This window comes from Lissotriton vulgaris, chromosome 5 (genome assembly GCF_964263255.1).
Source record: "Lissotriton vulgaris chromosome 5, aLisVul1.2, whole genome shotgun sequence".
In the NCBI taxonomy this organism is placed as follows: domain Eukaryota; kingdom Metazoa; phylum Chordata; class Amphibia; order Caudata; family Salamandridae; genus Lissotriton; species Lissotriton vulgaris.
The window spans coordinates 416,300,819-416,318,935 of NC_141693.1; the positions used below are offsets into that span (position 1 = coordinate 416,300,819).

The 18,117-nt window shown below is 42.0% G+C and overlaps 1 protein-coding gene across 1 annotated transcript in view; it reads right to left on the reverse strand.

Moving 5' to 3' along the window:
• Positions 1–635: 635 nt before the first annotated feature.
• Positions 636–18,117, reverse strand: part of GDF2 (growth differentiation factor 2) — a 33,928-nt gene continuing 16,446 nt past the window's right edge. The window contains exon 2 of the mRNA XM_086921786.1: positions 636–1,882. Within this exon, the coding sequence (XP_086777912.1) occupies positions 936–1,882 (947 nt within the window). The 3' untranslated portion in view covers positions 636–935. The remainder of the gene's footprint in view (positions 1,883–18,117) is intronic.

The following is an 18,117-nucleotide window of genomic DNA, read 5'->3' on the forward strand; positions in this document are numbered from 1 at the left end:
TTGACAAATCTGCAAAAGTTCCTGAGAAGGTTGCAAAAATTCAAGAGACAAAAATTTAGGGAGACACTGTCTATGGTTATAATACTTTCCTGCTCCCAAAATGCACTTGAACCATGCAAAAATAGGCAGTGTGTGGGAACAGTTTTAGAAAAATCACTCTTATAGAGAAAACATTAATTAATCCCTATTACTGGGTATTACTATATATGTTATATGTGATGTAATGTACTATCAATATATTGAATGTTGGTTTGCTAGATAAACGATCTCTGATACTTGGAAATGGTGTTTGCTCGTGATGTCAGAAATAAATGAGTATATGTTGTTTGGGATGGTGATACTCAGTAATAGGGATTAATTCATGTGTTCTGTATTTCAGTGATTTTTCTAAATTCGTTTCCACACACTGCTTCTTTTTTTCACGGTTTACCAGTTGCCCAGGTGCGGTGGAATCATTAGGGCAAACACCTAGATTTTGGAACTCTAAAATGCACTTGAACAGTCAACCTGAAGAGTACGATGCCCCCACTGACAGACCCACACTCCAGGATCACCCTGTCAGTCTTTCTCTCTCTTTATCGCACCATCATCCCACTGACATCCAATACAAGGGAACCTCACACTGGACAGATGGAGGCAAATATCTTTAACGGGATAATAAGCAGGTGAACATATAGGTACATGTAAGTACAGCGTAGAGATGGCCTATAAACACCATGTTGATTCAGTCTTAGTGTTAGGAATACTGTGTAATTCCATATTCTGAAGCACAAGCCTGAGACTGCTTTGACCATTGTATCTTTCTCCACCTTTTATTACTGTTTACTCTTCAAGCCTCTAACCTGTTCAACTTATTTTGCATGTCACTGTGTGTACTCTGTGGCAGGAAGGAACTGAAGGTGGATCAGGTGCCACCCTTGTTGTGTTCCATCAAATTACCTACATCCACACTCTGCCACCTTCATGCCATCATAGTGATATTTTATGGTTGGAACTCCAGCATCGTCTTTGTACAATATGGAGATTGGGTCCAGCTTGGTTGGGACACAGCAGGCCTTGGCTGCTTTCTTTGGGTGCTTGAGGTGCATGAGTGTCTGCACTATTGCATGTTTAGTTGGAGTGACATCATCTGTCAGTGGGAAGTAGCATGTTCCCTTACATTCAAATGCATCATAATCCTTTGGGGCAATGACCCAAGAGTCCCACCCTATATCCTTGAAGCTCACACGCAGGGATGTCTTCCTACAGATGTTGTTTCCAACACTACGCTTGCTTCGGGATGAAGACGTGTGGCCTTCAAGCAAGGGGAAGGATATCTCATCCGTCTCCTCCTCAATACCTTCATCTTCTCCTGTGCTATTTTTTGCAAGCTTCTTTATGACGCTCTCCTGCTCATGGCTGATCATCTCTCTGAGTTCTAGTTTCATCTCTTTGACTCCATTGCTTTGGTCATCAGAAAATATAATCAGAATTGGCACATTCCTGGAGTCGGTGCTTAGGTGACTTACACTTTGTCCATGACCGCCATGCCCAGTGTCTGTATTACTCTCCAGCACCACTTCCAGCCTGTTCTTTGGTTGGTCAGTTCTCACCCATCTCTTAACCGCAGCTGTCACTTCAAACAACTCCCACCCAGTCTTTTGGATTTCTTTGAAGGCCAGGAAAGATTTTGGAGCCTGGGAGCTCCCTAGAAAATCTGCGTCTTTGACATCATAAATGGACACGCCACACTTCCAGTTGAGAAGCTTGTCTGTATCATGGTGAGAAGAGATATGGACCCTGAGCTCAGCTCGTGTCACCTCCTCATATCTTGGCACAGAAACATTAAACAGAAGCACATGTTTCTCCATGAGATCTTCGGGAGTAGCCACAGGAAGAGCATCTAGATAAAAAGAGAAGGAAACATTAGCTCTCATACTACTTGTTTTTTGGTCAAGAACAGTATTGGGGCCGATAAGAATGGGCTCCTGGGATTCACAGACCTGTTGAGCAAGCTGAATGAAATATCTTGTAATGTGAGAGGTGGAATGGCTACAATGAATTTGCAAAATAAAGGTCTCTTTACAAGGTCTGTGGCAATTCAGATACAGACAATTGTTTTTCACCCAGGATCTCTAATGAAACTCCAGAGGTAAATGGCTATTATCTTCGATAATTGCATTGCGTATTAGTGATTCTGTTGGTTTTTCCACATTTCTGAAGGGACAGTCTGGATCCACCTTATTGCTCCCAATAATTATGTCTGAGGAATGGAATGGGCAAGGTCCACAAGGAGACTGTGGCCAGGCACAATCCGAACCAGATGAATTTGGTGCTCATTATGAGAGGCCCGAAATTCCTGATAGGATCAGTGTCCCTGTCACTCGGACCCATCAGAAATGATCAGCTTCACAAAGAGGACGCAGACCATCATGATTCTCCCAGATATTTCACCTGCAGAAAGTTGTCAAAATCTCTGGGGAAAGCTGTGGGGAGATTTGGCAATTACGGGGGAATGAGGCAAATAATTGCAGATTCCCCATGTAATTCCTCTTTTCTCAGGGAAATCTAATGGTTCAAAATGAATTTCCCATTAATTGTGCATCCCTAAAGACATTGATTCTCCTGGTATGGTTGACTCTGGGATCATGAAATGAACACTTCCACACCAAACACTTGAACTGATACCTTGTATGATTAAACCATACATGGAAGACCGAAGGAGAGGCTAGAAGTGTGAAGATTGAATGGATTGGGCGGTACAGATCTATACTCATTGCCTTAACGAATTGTGTTAGGCGCGCTGCATCGCATTTGGTGATGCAGCACGCGCAACACAATTTGTTTTATTTATTTATATGTTTACTTAGCTCTAATCAGCCGTAATCCATAGTTTACTACACCCCACCCTACACCCTGCAACCCTGCCCCACGTCAGCGCCCAGCAGCACTTCCACCACGGGCCACTATTGGGTAGGATACCCAATGGTGACACTGATGGCATCCAATGTCATTGCAGGTTGTGCAGGGTCAGAGGTCCCATGTACCTCCCAAGTTAGTATCACTGGGCATGTTTCCATTTTGCATTTTGGTAAGACTCCCAGTCAGCTCTTGAGCTAGTAGTTATGTATGTCTAGAGCTCCCAGGTGGCAATCGTTTTCATAATAACATTTTGATAGAATTGCATATCAAAGTTGATGATGTGCATTTTTGACCATATAACTTCTACTTGTAATCTGTAAACCATGTTCTATTCTATCACTCCCTTTCATACACTCTTTCCTAGATTTTTAAACCAATCACTAATCTGTAGTTTCAAATTCTGACTTCAAAAAGCTGCTGTTAATCCTGAAAATAGGTAATCTGCTTACCAACCCACTTAAATCTTACCCTCTGATGGTGGACTCCCATTGGTTCCTAAGGCTAGGGTCTGATTGGCTCTCAGGCTTATCTCTTGGGCTCTGATTTATTCCTAGGGCCAGTGTTTCTGCTCGTGAGAGTTATGCCCAGGCTTACCATTGGCCCAAATAATCTAATAACCAGGGTTGTTTAACCTGAGGTGTTAAGATGTCCCGCCTAGGTGTCCAGATACAGAGTTATGAGTGCTGTCTGTTTGGGCCTGTTAAGGCCTGGAAATCGATTCGGGCCAGAAACTCTGCATTTCCATCATTAAAACCTCAGGTAAGCAAGCGCTCATTTGCATTTTTATTAATCTAATACTACTTCCTAAAACTACCTATTCTACATGCACATCCCTCAGATACATTCACTGACAGCCCATAACCACTACTAAACCACCCGCATCAACCATATAACCTCTTCAATGTCGAAAGCAACCACATAACCTACACCAACCTATCAAAAACACACCAACTCTAATACCATAACCCAAAAAAACTGACAAACATGATGATACTTACCAAAAGGAAATTACAAATCAAGAGAAGACGTGAATGTTTAATCACCAAATCATCTGATATGATCTTCCCCCAACACCCACCACACCCCATTCAAACCACCAGACAACATAGTAGTGACATCAATACACTCCATATAAAGCCCCTCTTGCACACTTGCCTCAAACGTTTGAATTATCTACCCAAGTAACCACACTTCCACCCAGGCTGTATCCATCCCACCACCACCAGAATCCTCAATGTCCCTATTCCTCCTCCCATACTGTATCAGACAGACACTTCAAAGCACTTTCACATAAAGAGGAGAGAAAGAAAACAACTACAGTGCTTATTCTTCATTAGAAGATCCATGAACAAAAATTACTTCCACATTTTTTACCAACTCTCAGAAACAATACCAAACCTCATCTTCATTACAGAAACATGGCTCAGCTAAGACTTTGCACCCACATGTCAGAAATGCATTCGCCAGATTTTGTATAATTAATAAGACCGTTTTGGCAAAATAGAAGGCAGTCTGGCATCACCCACAAAGAATATCTAAAAAAAAAACAAATTGAAAACCAAACCATGAACAGCTGTTAATTATTGATGAAAATATTTCATCCCACTCCAACTATCAATCCTTTCTCTTAATATGTTGACTGCCACCCAGCAATGCAAACTTTAAAAATGCCTTACTAGTATGCATGGGCGGAAAATCCGTTTCGCTCGCGGATTTTGCGGATTTTTGGTAAATTCGCAATCCGCGAGATTTGCGAATCTCCCGCAAAATCCGCAAATCCGCGAGCAGCGGATTTTGCTCGCACTGTTCGCGTGAGTTCGCGGCTTCCCAGTACAACTTCGCGCCCCGCGAATAAGTGCAAAATTGCAGAAATACGATCTTAGCAAAACTGAAACTACTTACCAGGTTCAAAAGTTCAGGCTCATCATTAGTAGCCATTTCCTGTAGTGCTTCCTGAGGGGCCCCTCCAGAGTTCAGTTGCCAGTTGCAACTATTATGTGACCCTGCTCTGAACCTCAGAATAGTTACACATATGCCACAAAGGTCCTGAATTACAGCTAAGGGAGACAAGCAGGAGCCAGGCTGGAAGTTCAAATCCATTAATCAGCCCCTAATTCATTATTGTCAGTTGGGGCAGGGCAGGTGTTGTAACTAATTTTGCAACAATGAAAGCACTTAGCAAGTGCAAAAGATCACTAATCAGGAAGCACTAAGGAAGCAGGTGCCAGCTAAAAAAATATTCTGTGACACATTAATCAGCCCCAAATTAATTCAGGTCACTTGAGGCAGGGAAGGTGTGCTTGCGTTGCCAGAATAATGTACACTGACTGGACAACCAGAGGGTGCTGTGATGAAACAGAGGGTGGCATGGGTGGGCCAGAGGGTGGCATGAGTAGTCAGAGAGTGGCAGTGATGACAGAGAGTGGCAGTGATGAAGAAGAGTGTCCCAAACAGGCTGGACACGTAGAAACAACAAGTTCGCGAAACTTGCGACCCGACAGGTAAGTTCGCAATTTGCGAAATTGTACAAAACCCTCGCGAACTGGCAGAAACCCGCGCAAACACAAAAAAAAAAATCCGCAAATTCGCGAGAATTCGCGGATTTTGCGGATTGCGAGTTCGCAAATCCGCAAAATTCGCGAACGCAAGATTCGCAAAATTCGCCCATGCTTACTTACTAGATGCAGTGAGTAAGACCCATCTGGAGCACTCAAAACTATACATTATAGGAGACCTCAACATATGGTTTGACAGGAAGTCTGATTCCAACCACAGCTAATACAACAAACCTAGAAGCTTGCACCCTTAGAACATGCCTCAGTTGTAGACAACTCCCCCTACAGATGGACCGAAACATTATCCCTGTGAAGATCAACACGCTGATCAACAACAACACTTCTAAGACACCAAATCCAACTACAAAAACTGCTCATACATGCAATTGTAAAAATAGATATCCACAAACTCAACTCCCATTTTGAACGAACCCCCAATAAACATACAACCAAAAGACATACACATCTACAACTGGATCTCCACTTCATTGAACAAACAGATACCAAAAAAAGGCCACATCCCAGGATGACCACAAAAAGGAAATCACATGGATAAAAGACAGCATCAAAAGAATGGAAGCACAACGCAACATACTACAATTGGAGGCAGTCAAGAAATGACCAAGACAAAATCACACTACGCCACTATAATAGAAGCTACCTAAGGGCCAGTAGAACCACAAAAAACACTACTCCATACATATAAATAACTGATGCACAAAGCAAAAATAATTTAATGGGATGAACTCCACTAGAAGAAATTGAAGAATGCAAGTCTGGGGAAGAACAGGAACCAATTTTGGTCATTAGTGAGCCGGGGCAATAACAGGGACTTAGGTACTCTGCCCAATCACATCACCTGCCACGAATGGCATGACCACTTTGTGAAACTATATTCCACCTCAGAGGACGGATGTCTGGAGGAGCCATGTGGACCCACAGACGTCTCGCCAGTAGGGAATGCTATTGATCCCTTTTCGTTGGTCGAAATCGAGGCAGCAATTAAAGAAACTTGTCCCTGCTAAAATTCCTGGACCAGACGGACTTCCAGAAGATCTATTCTTGTCTGACCCCAGAGGCTGGCCACGTTATTTTCAGCTATTGTTCAACGCTATAGTTGCAGGTTGCCCAGTTCCAGAATCTTGGAAAGGCGCCAAAGGGGTCCCGATTTGCAAAAAAGGTGACAGGGAAGATCCCTCAAATTACAGGCCTATAAGTCTGATTGACGTAATGCAAAAGGTGTAGGGAGGGTCCTCATACAGAGAATTCAAGTCATGGTCTGAAGAGGAGGATGTCCTTTCTAAATACCAGGCTGGCTTTAGGGCCAGTACTGGGACGATCGACCAGGTGTTTAGGCAGATGCTTATATACTGGAAACTCGTGCTAACTGGAAAGGGCAGCCTTTACCTTGCATTTATTGATTTAAAGACTGCATTCGATCTGGTACCTAGGACCAGATTGCGTCAGATCCTTAAAAACATGGGCATTCCACCCTTAATCCTTAACCTAGTGATTCGCCTCCATGAGGGAAACTACGCCCAGGTGAGATGGGGAGCCCCAGTTCAGCTGACAGAGCAGATCCCTGTTGGCGAGTGTGCCAGGGTTGCGTCATGGCCCCCACCCTGTTCTCCTTATATGTAAACTGGGTGGAGAGGTATCTCCAAGAAGACCCAGCCGACGCCCCAATCTTGGTGGGAGAAATAATTCTGACTCTCCTAGTCACTGACGACACCCTGTTGGTGTAGAAGACCCCAGTTGGGCTACAAAAACTAATAAACAGATACCAATCTTTCTGTGACTCCCGGGGCTTAGTTATTAATACCCCAAAGACAAAGCTCATGGTTTTTAACCCCCACAAATCTATTAGGAACAATCTCACACTGAATGGTAACGCCCTGGAGATAGTCGGGACCTTTGAATACCTTGGCATTCGACTCTCAGACAAAATGCTTTGAAGGCCCCATTTAGCTAAAATGCTTATGAATCATAAACGTGTGGCCGGGGCACTAACCAAAGAACATCGCTCCTCATATAGCAGGCCATTTCCCGCGGCCCTCGTAGTCTATGATGCAAAGGCAGTTAGCTCGGCTCTCTACGGAAGCTATGGGGGTTTGAGAATGTAGACAAAATCAGTAGGTCTAAGCATAAGTTCTTGAGGGATTTAGTGATGCTTTAGTGATGCTTCCCCGTAACACCCCATTAACACCTCTAAGGCACGATATGGGTAGGCCGCCGTTTAGACACATTGCTAAGCTCCTCCCATTGCTCTTCTGGGTTCGCCTAAGGCGTACCGCAGAGCTCACCAATTATGCCACAGCTCTAATGGAGGTAATGAATTTAGGTGTGCACCATAGGGTCAAGGGGATATCATATGGGAGGAAAACTATGATACTACTTGGCCTTAAAGAATCGTGGGACACCCAAAATCCTCAGAGTAAGAAGGAAACTTAAGCGCAAATACTGGGATTGGATTGATAGTCAGGAGCTCAGTAAACCGAATATGGGGAGATTAACAGATTATTTTTTTACATTAAAGCAGACTAGAAGTCTGGAGCCATACCTAGATGTGATCCAGGTCCCACGGGACAGGGCTCTGTATACTCAGTTTAGGCTTTGCTCGCTCCTTGTTAATGCTCTAACATCAAAATGGCACTCAGCCGTGAACATAACAGAAAGTTGCCCTTGTTGTGGAGCCCAGCGGAGTGTGTTGCCCATGTCATGTTTGCTTGCCCAGCTTACCACAACGCAAGGTCCAAGTGGTTAAAACTGATTTGCAGTGACATGGGCACCTGTGACCACCAGGTTGCTCTGCGCTTTCTAAAATCAGACCCAAGCGTCCTGTTCTTTTGTGGGGTGGCTATGTTTCTAAGCCACACTTGGTTAGTTAGGCATAAAGCCCTGTGTGGGGTGACCTAACTATAGGCTTTGAATGACACCAGAGGCCGTCAAAAAGCTATGTGACGTTGCATCTACTGAACCACAGCTTATATCGGGATGGCATCATAAATCTAGAATATCTCTTCAGATGGGCACTTTACAGGGGTGTGGAATTTATTAAAATATCTACTTGTCCATGGGGCAAGTTGCTTCATAAATCTACTTGTCCTGTAACAAAATCCACTTGTCCCTTTGGTGCCATGTGATTTGGCGACAAATTATGGCAGCAATCTCATTATATAAGAGCTCTTATATAGCCTCTCTGATTACGCCAGGGCTCATACCATAGTAGTTTTTGAATACTAGCAATCTCTTTATGTTGCCACGTTTCTGCAGATCTACATACTGGGTCTGAAGGTAGTGGTAAGCAATAGTTCCAGGGTTGGAATGCCCTTTAAGTCTGTGCAAATCTACTAACTTGGATGTTTTAAGGGTTTTCAACAACTCTTCTCTAATCTTTTCCCATACTGAGAAATGTTGGAAATGTACTCCTGACAATGGCAGGTGTAAACCTTCTTCCAGAGTTGGGAAAAAAGTGGTTGATGGGAAAATGACCTTGCAAACACTCGGGTTTTCGCATGAGCAAATCTACACATGCATATTTGCTCATGATAAACTGCAGTTCGCAAATATTTTCCAGGAGTACATTTCTTGCCCTACTTCTATAAATTCTTGTAAATTCACGAAAGCCATACAGCTGCCCCTAATTTGGTCTGGCGTTAACCACAACCTTTTGTGTTTGTTAGAATTCTCTCTCCCTCTCTCTGTATCGGCTGGCTTCACTGTGAGTGACGGCATTAAGCACTTTCACAAGGAGTATATTGGCACACAAAGTAGTTTTGTTCAGTGGCAGTAACTAATGTGGCAGTGTGTGATTTTTTTAGACCAATTTTTTTTTGCTTTTGCCAATGTTTGTTATAATGGTGAGGGCCCGGCAACTCTCACATCAAGTAGGCTTTCCAAAAACCATGCCAAAGAAAGTCACGTATTGGCAAAACTAAAAAGCTGATCACTAATTTCAGACCTACCGACTTTGCCAATGCTTGTTTATTTTTATTTTTCTCATAATCTTATTGAAACAGGTTACACTGATTGTCCAATATGAATATTTTTGTGAAACACTAGCATGCATCAACACATTTTACTAAATGATGCTGCAAAGAAACGGTACCCGAAATGTCACAGTAGTTTAGCAAAATGTTTTTTTTTTCCTACTTTCATTTTTTAGGAACATTTTATATTGAAAGCACAGTCATTAATCTTGCTCTCAAGCTTCTGCAAATATTTGCATCTAATCAGAGAGCATTCTGGGAGCATTATGCATAGCCTCATATTACTAAACTTTGAAACCGTGAGTACACATTTTTATACTGTAACCACTGTCAGTAGTGCGATCAGAAATTACATTTACTTAGAGCGCTCACCCTAATAATAAAGGCTTTCAATTATTGAACCATTAATACAAGTTTGAACAGTATTAACATAGGCAAACAAATAATAACTTAACTTCAGGCAGTGCCCTTCCCTGGCCCTTAATGTGCTACTGCAAACTTGCAGCCAAAGGGTTTGTGCTGCAGGGGGCTGGGCCTACTGGTCCCAAGGACAAAATACACATTAAAACTTGTTGCCCTTGTCCCTAAACAATATGTCCTGGGAGTCGGGCTATAGGAATTCCACATCCCTGACTTTATATAAATACTGCTGCGCTGAGCTGTGTTCTTTTTTACCATTTTTTATACAAACTCTTTTAACCAATGAGTACATGGTATGGAATGAATTCATAGAAACTTGGATACACACTTTTTAGATAAATGCTTTTAATGATTTTTGTTTTAAACTTTTGTGTATAAACATGACGTCAAAAATGTTGTGCAAGCACATTCGTAGCGAATTTCTGTATTTAAAAATCTATACATGTTTTTATTTACTGTACAACTGTTGAATAATGCTTTTATGATACGTGTTATCGAAATAAAGCTATTGATTTGATTTTAATTGAAATAACTGATGCTGACTGACCTTCTAAAGACCTCCAAGGTTCTAGCTGAATTGCACAATCCAGACTGCTAAAACACAGAGGCGTCACAATCGCAAGACTTCTGTGACAAAATATTCATATAATTAAAAAGATGAAAAATTTACACCCAACCAACATAGTAAGAGAGATAAGCAATCTTCCATCACTACATAATTCCAATACCCTCTCAGAAAAAGATTTTCTTTATATTTAAATCACAAGCAGTTGCCCTTTCAGTTCTGGCATCTCCAAAACTCCTTAAAGATATCCTTGACACAACTTGTGCAGGGGAGGCAGGTAGATGCTTACTCCACAAAATCCTGGAACTAGTTTCATTCCCACCCAAACTGAGAAATTTCTGTGTTAAACCACTCCCCCCAAAAAAAGAATTTGACCCATCCGACCCAGCAAACTACAGGCCTATATCAAATGGATCATTCTTAAGAAAAATATTTGAAAAAACAGTGCTTACCCAGCCTTCACATTTTATGGAAGATAATGACTTATTGTAATACCACATTCTGGATTCGGAAGAGGTGGAGGCACAGAGTCAGCCATCATATTCACATGGGATGATTTAAAACTCAGCGTGAAGAGGATGGAACAGAGTGGCTGCATTAATGCTTCTGGAGTTATCATCTCCATTTGACACTGTCTATCACCACACATTACTACAAAGGCTCCATAATCTGGCAGTATGTGAAAATGCTCTAAAATAGATGGCTTCTTATCTCAGAGACAGACAAATTGTACTATTTTACCACTTTTCACATCAACTCTTCACACCCAACACAGTTCTTCAAGGGTCCATCATATCCCATCTATTCAACATCTACCAAACCCTCTTACCAAACCTGATACAATCGTTCAACCTCACCCATTATAACTATACAGATGACACCCAAATTATTCTACAGATGGACAGCCTGGAAGACCTCTACAACTCAAAACTTGACTGCCTTTGCACCATAAACCCATGGATGATGACTAACCATCTAAAGCTCAACACCAGAAAGATGAGGATGATGATCTGCAGAAAATGGCAAAAACACTGCCTACCCCCATATGGCTCAAGGCTCTTGAGGCTCCTCCAACAACATCAAGGGGAGTCAAGAACCTTGGGTTAACCATGGATTTAGACTTATCTTTGATACCACATTACCAACATCATATAGTGTGCCTTTTCACAATGAAAACACTGCGAGCACATTCGCAGACCTTGGATGCCAACAGCAAGATAAAATCATCCTTACAATCGCAATTTGAAACCTTGAATATGTTAACAGCCTATACATTGGCACAACCCGATTGATCAGATGCAACATACTACTCATACAAAATGCTGCTTCAAGACCTTCTCCGCCACTGTCTCCCAGGAAAATGCATGACTCTATCCTTGCAATCACTCCACTGGCTACCTCTAGGTAGAAAGATAATGTTCAAGACACTCTGCAGAGTCCACAGAGCCTCCCAAGAAAAAGGACGACTATACCTACAAGATAAATTCAAGCAATACAGGACACTGCACTCCAGGATCATGCCACCTCACTGCAAGAAATCCATAGGAGGCACTGCTTTCTTAGTAGAAGCCACCAAGCACTGGAACTTGCTACAAGCCAACATTCAAAGCATCCAGGAGCATATATTCTTCAGAAGAAGGTTGAAATTATGGCCATTTCCAAGATAACTACACCATCCTACATCCTTGAGAGCAGGACCCAGAAAGACAGTCGCACCTTCAAGTTCAATTTTCAGCCTACAAACCACAGTTCGGGAACAGCCTAACCAGGAAACTATGTTCTTCATACCGGTAAGCTGAAAGAGATGACCTATGGTTATCCTAGATAGATATTTTATAGTTATGTCAATTCATATGTAACATTCCTGGCCCGTACTAATACTAGTACTGTAACACTTAGCAGTCAGCAGCCAACTACAACTTACCCCTTTTACACTCACATAGAAAAATATGCTACACGCATTGTCCACCAGTCCTGTGCCAGCCAATAAACCAGCAATCCCCAAATGTATGGAATAAATGAAGAAACCTGTCACATACTACTGGTCAGGTGGAAGACTTTAATCTAGTCCACCACTGCAGGTCTCAAATAACCATATATACTATAACTGCTTCTTTACTCAGAAGTGGGATGATGGTAACGTTCTTCGACTGAATGCAGCATCGTAGAGTTACAGCGCGTACAGAGATTCGACTAGTACCGATTAAAATGTATTTCCCCTGATGAAGTGCAGTTCGCACAAAATGCATTGGGTACTTGGAAGATACTTTTGGTTATTGATTTGGATTGTTTAAAAAGTATTTTGGAAATGATTGATTAACTATGAGACTTTGCATATGAAGCTGTGATGTGACAGCACAACAGAGAAGACACTTACGACACATGAATAAACTAAAGTGAAAATTCAATCCTCCTTGGATGTACTTTTTGTGCACTCTTGTCTACTTTGATTTAAGAAATTTGCGAAGATTGTTGTATCTCCTAAAGGAGTGCGGTTGGGTCTACTGTCAAGCTTGAGAGTATACAAACAAGATATGATGGTAACAAAGCCCATACCAGCAGAGCCCTGCCCCTTTTATTTTCTCTTGAAACCTGTCCACTCAGGACCATAACTATGCACAAAATTTCCGGTTGTACAACCCAATGCAGTAATCAGATAAGTAGACTATAAACTAAGAAACAACATAAATTTCTTGCACAGCTGCCCAAAGCTGCCAACTAGTGGAGAACCATAAACTGCATGCCTATCTGTCACGCCTCTTCTTTTATCACACTTCTATGCACTGTGTCCCAAAAAGCGATAACCACACAGTGATGGTCATCACTTTCCACATGAGATCACAAAACAAAGACAACCACCATTCAACAGAACACCCTACATGCCATAGCTTGCTGCCCAAGGAGACAAACATTTCAATGCCCCACAAGGGCAAGTAAGCTCTATATAAATGCTTCAGTGAAATACAATACAATACACCCATGTCCAAATCATTCAATTACAATACCAAGGTTCCTAACTACACATATACCCTCCTGTCCTTCCTCAAGTTTAAGCTAATATGTTATATTATCTGCATTCGTATGTCCAATTTCTACCATTTTACATGGGCTTGTAGTGATTTTGTCCGCAACATATCTGATTGGCTGAAGTTATGGAGGTCCAGAGTCATTGTCTCGAAGAAGTGAAGATCGGACATTTCAACCTTATGCTTTTGAAATGATGAACTATGAATATGGGTGTATGTGTGCCGTAGGACTTTGGACCAGATGTACGAAGTATTTTACCACTTGCAAAAGGCCCATCGGCCCGTTCCCGACTGGGAAAATGCTTAATGGCATTTACCAACCCTATTTTACGAGCTGCTAACCTATTACTGACTTGCACAATAGGGTTTGTGATTCACTGTTAGGAAGGACATGTTAAGGGCGGCCATTCATAATAGTAAGTCACACTGGTATGTAGGAATGTTTTGCCACTGGGAATGCAGTTGCAAAACATTTGCAGTTACCACCAACTTCAAGTTGATAGTAACCCATTCACAAACGAGAAGTGGTCCCCAAGGGACCCCTGTCCATTTGTGAATGTGGGCACCAACATTTTTTAAGAGCAGGCAGAGGCCCAAGGGAACACTGCCTGCTCTTCAAAAATGAAAAAATAGCTTGCTATGTGTTTTTTTTAAATGCATCCAGTTTTCCCTTACGGAAAACTGATGCATTTAAAAAAAATGCTATATTTAAAAAGCAATCACAGAGATGGTATGAATAATAATGAGGTAGGTCTATTTGTTGCACCACTGGAAATCGTGAAATGTGTCTAGGACACATTTGTACATGGGTGTTTGCGATTTCCTAATTGCGAGTCGCAAAACTTCGCAATTAGGAAATCGCAAACTGGCTTTTTTGTACATTGGGCCCTTTGTTCTTTGGTTTTTGATTTGTACCATGAAGTTGAATGGATGCCCATTGCCCAGTATTAGGTACTATTGCTTTTGAAATGCATAATTTTCTGGTTATTCGATTACAGAACTGGGATGTGCGCATGGGCTTGGTAGGTTTTACATAGGGTCTTCTAATGGCTCTGTTAGTGTGCAGGCAAACGTGTGTTTGGAAATGGTGCTTTTTGGATAGACAAAATCCTCATTGAAATTTTAATTACACTGGCAAAAATTCAAAATTTTGCATTAAGTAAAATTTGCTAAATTCAATAAAATGTAAAATTATGCCACTTTCCATGACATTTTCTGCTTGAACCAGTGTCCTGCTGGAATCTCGCTTGATTTTACTGAGTGAGTTACGGCCTTGAGCAAAACTTTACACCAAGAATCTGGCAAACCTTCCACCTTCCACCTATTCCAGCAAGGGTGGCAGTCTTGGTTCGAAAGGATGCCCAGTTCAGGCTGACCCAGGTGGAGATGCACAGCATGGAATGCAGCGTTATGGTGCGGGCTGGATTGGAAGGGCCCAAATTGTCATTGTACATCTATATGGTCTTAATGATGTCACAGAATGCTTTAACTACATTAGACAGAAGCTGACTTTTGCGACTGATCAGGGATTAGCCGAAACATTTGATACACATTGGGAAACATTTAAGGTGCCTATCAGAGAGGCTGTATTGCCAAAGGACATGGCAATCTCCATGCCTTGAGATGGACACTGGTTAAGCTTGAGTCTGAAATTGGTGAGCTCAAACAAGTGCAGGCAATAACGCTTGACTCCTTTGATTCTGCTCTCTAAAAGGGTACATTTTTGAGATGCTGCACAAAGAGAAAAAAAATTCTTGGGGAAATTGGCAGCAGCCAGGAAATTTGGTGAGGGAACAAGACAGAGTCGTACCCCAGCGGGGATGATTCGCCCAGCCTGGGCCAAGGCAGACACTCTACAAATTAAGACTGTAAAGGGTGTTGTTTAATATGAGGTACATGCGAAACTAAATACACTTCAAGAATACTACTTAAACCTATACATGGTCAAAGCAAATGCGCAGGGTATTAATGAATATTCAGAAAAGGCGAAATTAGCATCACTGGAGAGATAACAGCAGGAACCCTTCTGCCTCCCAATTACAGAGGAAGAAATTAAAGGTGTAAAGGGCACTATGAAAATTGGTGACAGGCTACCACCTGAAATTTATTAAGTGTATGCTACAGAACTTACCCCATTTCTGCTGGATGTCTATAATTAAGCTAACCAACAGGAAGAGCTTGTCACCTAATTTTAGGGAAACAATTGATATATTGCTCCTTAAGACGTGAAACCGCCTAATCAATTTGCCTCACATTGACCGCCATCTTTGATAAACGTGGATAATAACATTTTGGCAAAATTGTTAATGAATGGTATCCTCCCACTCCTTCTTGGAGTTTTTCGTCCAGACCAGGCTGACAATATACCTGGCAGATCAAAGGTTAATAATTTCTAAAACCCTTTCACAGTAACCCATCAGCTTAACCCTGACATAATGGTGGAGGGGGCCTTTCTAGATGCAACAAAGACTTTTGAATCTATTGAACCATGGTAGTGGAGTGTCCGGGTACGCAACAGCAGCTCCTTCGCTATGTCGTATGAGCGTTGCTCCCCCGCAAAAGTGGCAGGAAAGGGAAAATAAAATGATAATGAATGCTCCTTATATTTTTCCTTTCCTGCCAAGTCTTGGGGGTGGGGGCTGGAGGGCCTGGAGGGTGACACGCACTAAGGGAGAGTGGTAGTGCACTGCCTTCACTGAGCATGACGGTTTGGCCAGCCGTTTCAGGCTTTAATTCCAGCCATTTTAGTAACTTTTGACCAGTTTGAGCTAGAAATAAAAATGTTTTTGTTCAAATCTGAAGATTACACTGCAGATGATGGGGTATGTGACAAATGTGGCAAATCTATAATTATACGAAAAACGCCACATCCACACGATCGAAAAATTTCAATGATCCCGGGTGAAAGGAAACCCTCAGATATGAAATAAATTATTATGCCCTATGGGTGGCGCTATAAACAGCCTTGTTGGGATGCACAAAGAAATTAGAGCTTGGCTCTACTGCTTGGGAGAAGCAGAGGGGCAATGGCGTGGGGATGTGAACGCCGCCCAACAGAGAAAATTGGATTCATAGGCACTAGAAGCGGGGTGTGTGTGGGGTGCTGCAGCACCCCCAGAAATAAACATGCTGGAGATCAGAAGGTGAATGGTCAATTAAGATGCCTTTACATTTTGTTTTTATCACATCACATGTCTGTGGTTTCAAAGACAACTAACATGTAGATTGGTGTTTACTTTTTGTTCTCTGGCTAAGAAGTGAGAGGTTTTTATAAAGTGATCTATGTGACAATTTTGCTGCAGTGCATGAAGTGCGAAAGTCTGTAGGATGTTATGTGCAAATTATGAATATTCACTGAAACTCGAATTCTATAAGCAGTAAAAAGGCATGTTTGCGCACATTTACTGGCCAAAAATGAAGGGTAAAAGAGAGGGAAAGAAAGAGCAAGAGAGGGCTGGAAGGAAGAGCGAAATGAAGGGCATATGAAAATAAGAAAGAAATTGTAATGAGAAGGAAGGGAAAAAGGATGAAAGGATGGATGCAAGGGTGAATGGACTGATGGATGTCAGGATAAAACAATATTTGCATAGGTGAGAAAAAGAAAGCGGTTGGAATGATAACATTCTGGCTGAATGGGGTAATGGATGAATGGGTGCCTGGATGGAGGTGTGGAAGCATGGATTGCTGGATTGATACAAGGTAGGTGAATTGGTGGATGGATGAAGAATGGATGGATGGGTACAAGGATATGTAAATGTTAATATGTCTCCTGCAAAGCACAGCTTGTAACACACATATGGCAGATTTTTATTTTATGTAAATGGGGAAGTGGGTTACTGCTTTTAACACAGAGATCCTTTTATGACTTGCAGTTATTAAATTGTAATACTTCTAATATAGCACAATGTGCTATGAAGGACATGTGGCTCCTACACCTTGAAACCCTCACTGACTTATGTAATGAATAGTGTGCATGCATTTACACACATATGGTTTTTTGTCAATGCATACGGTGTACATGTGATGTAAAACAATCTGACACCCTGCATTGGGATGAGTAGCACTATAGTGCTATATAATAAATAAAGCTAAATAGTGGTATTTAAATTTTTATATGTGTAAATACTGGGGAAGACCAACACATCTGACATTCTTACAGTGCATGCATATCTCTTATATGCAGGAAGTGAACAAAGTCAAAAGCATGCTTCTCTTAAGTATCTGTGAAGAGATAAGCTGAGTGACTTTACTACCCCCACCATTTGATTTAGGTGTGAGGCTCCCAATAGCTCCCAGCTAGGATACTCCAACAAAATGAGGCCTGATGACTCCTTAACTTCAGCTTATGTTGTGGGCCCAGTTGGAATCTGATAAGCCTGATCCCTGTGCGCATGTTGCTGGGTGAAATGAAAGTGTACAACGTACAGATGCTGCTGAAAGTGTCCCGGTTTTTCTGGACAAGTTAAGCATATTTCTGTGGTGGGACTCAACCTCTTGGCTGGGTAGATGGAGTCCACCTTGTGAAAAGAGTGGGTAGACACTGTCAACCTGTGTGTATCCTCGACGTGTGCCCTGAGCATAATCATTCCAGGACCATCACAGGCAGGGCTGGGCTTGTGATAGTGGCCAATGGCCATTTCACCGGTGGGCCACCAGAGTGG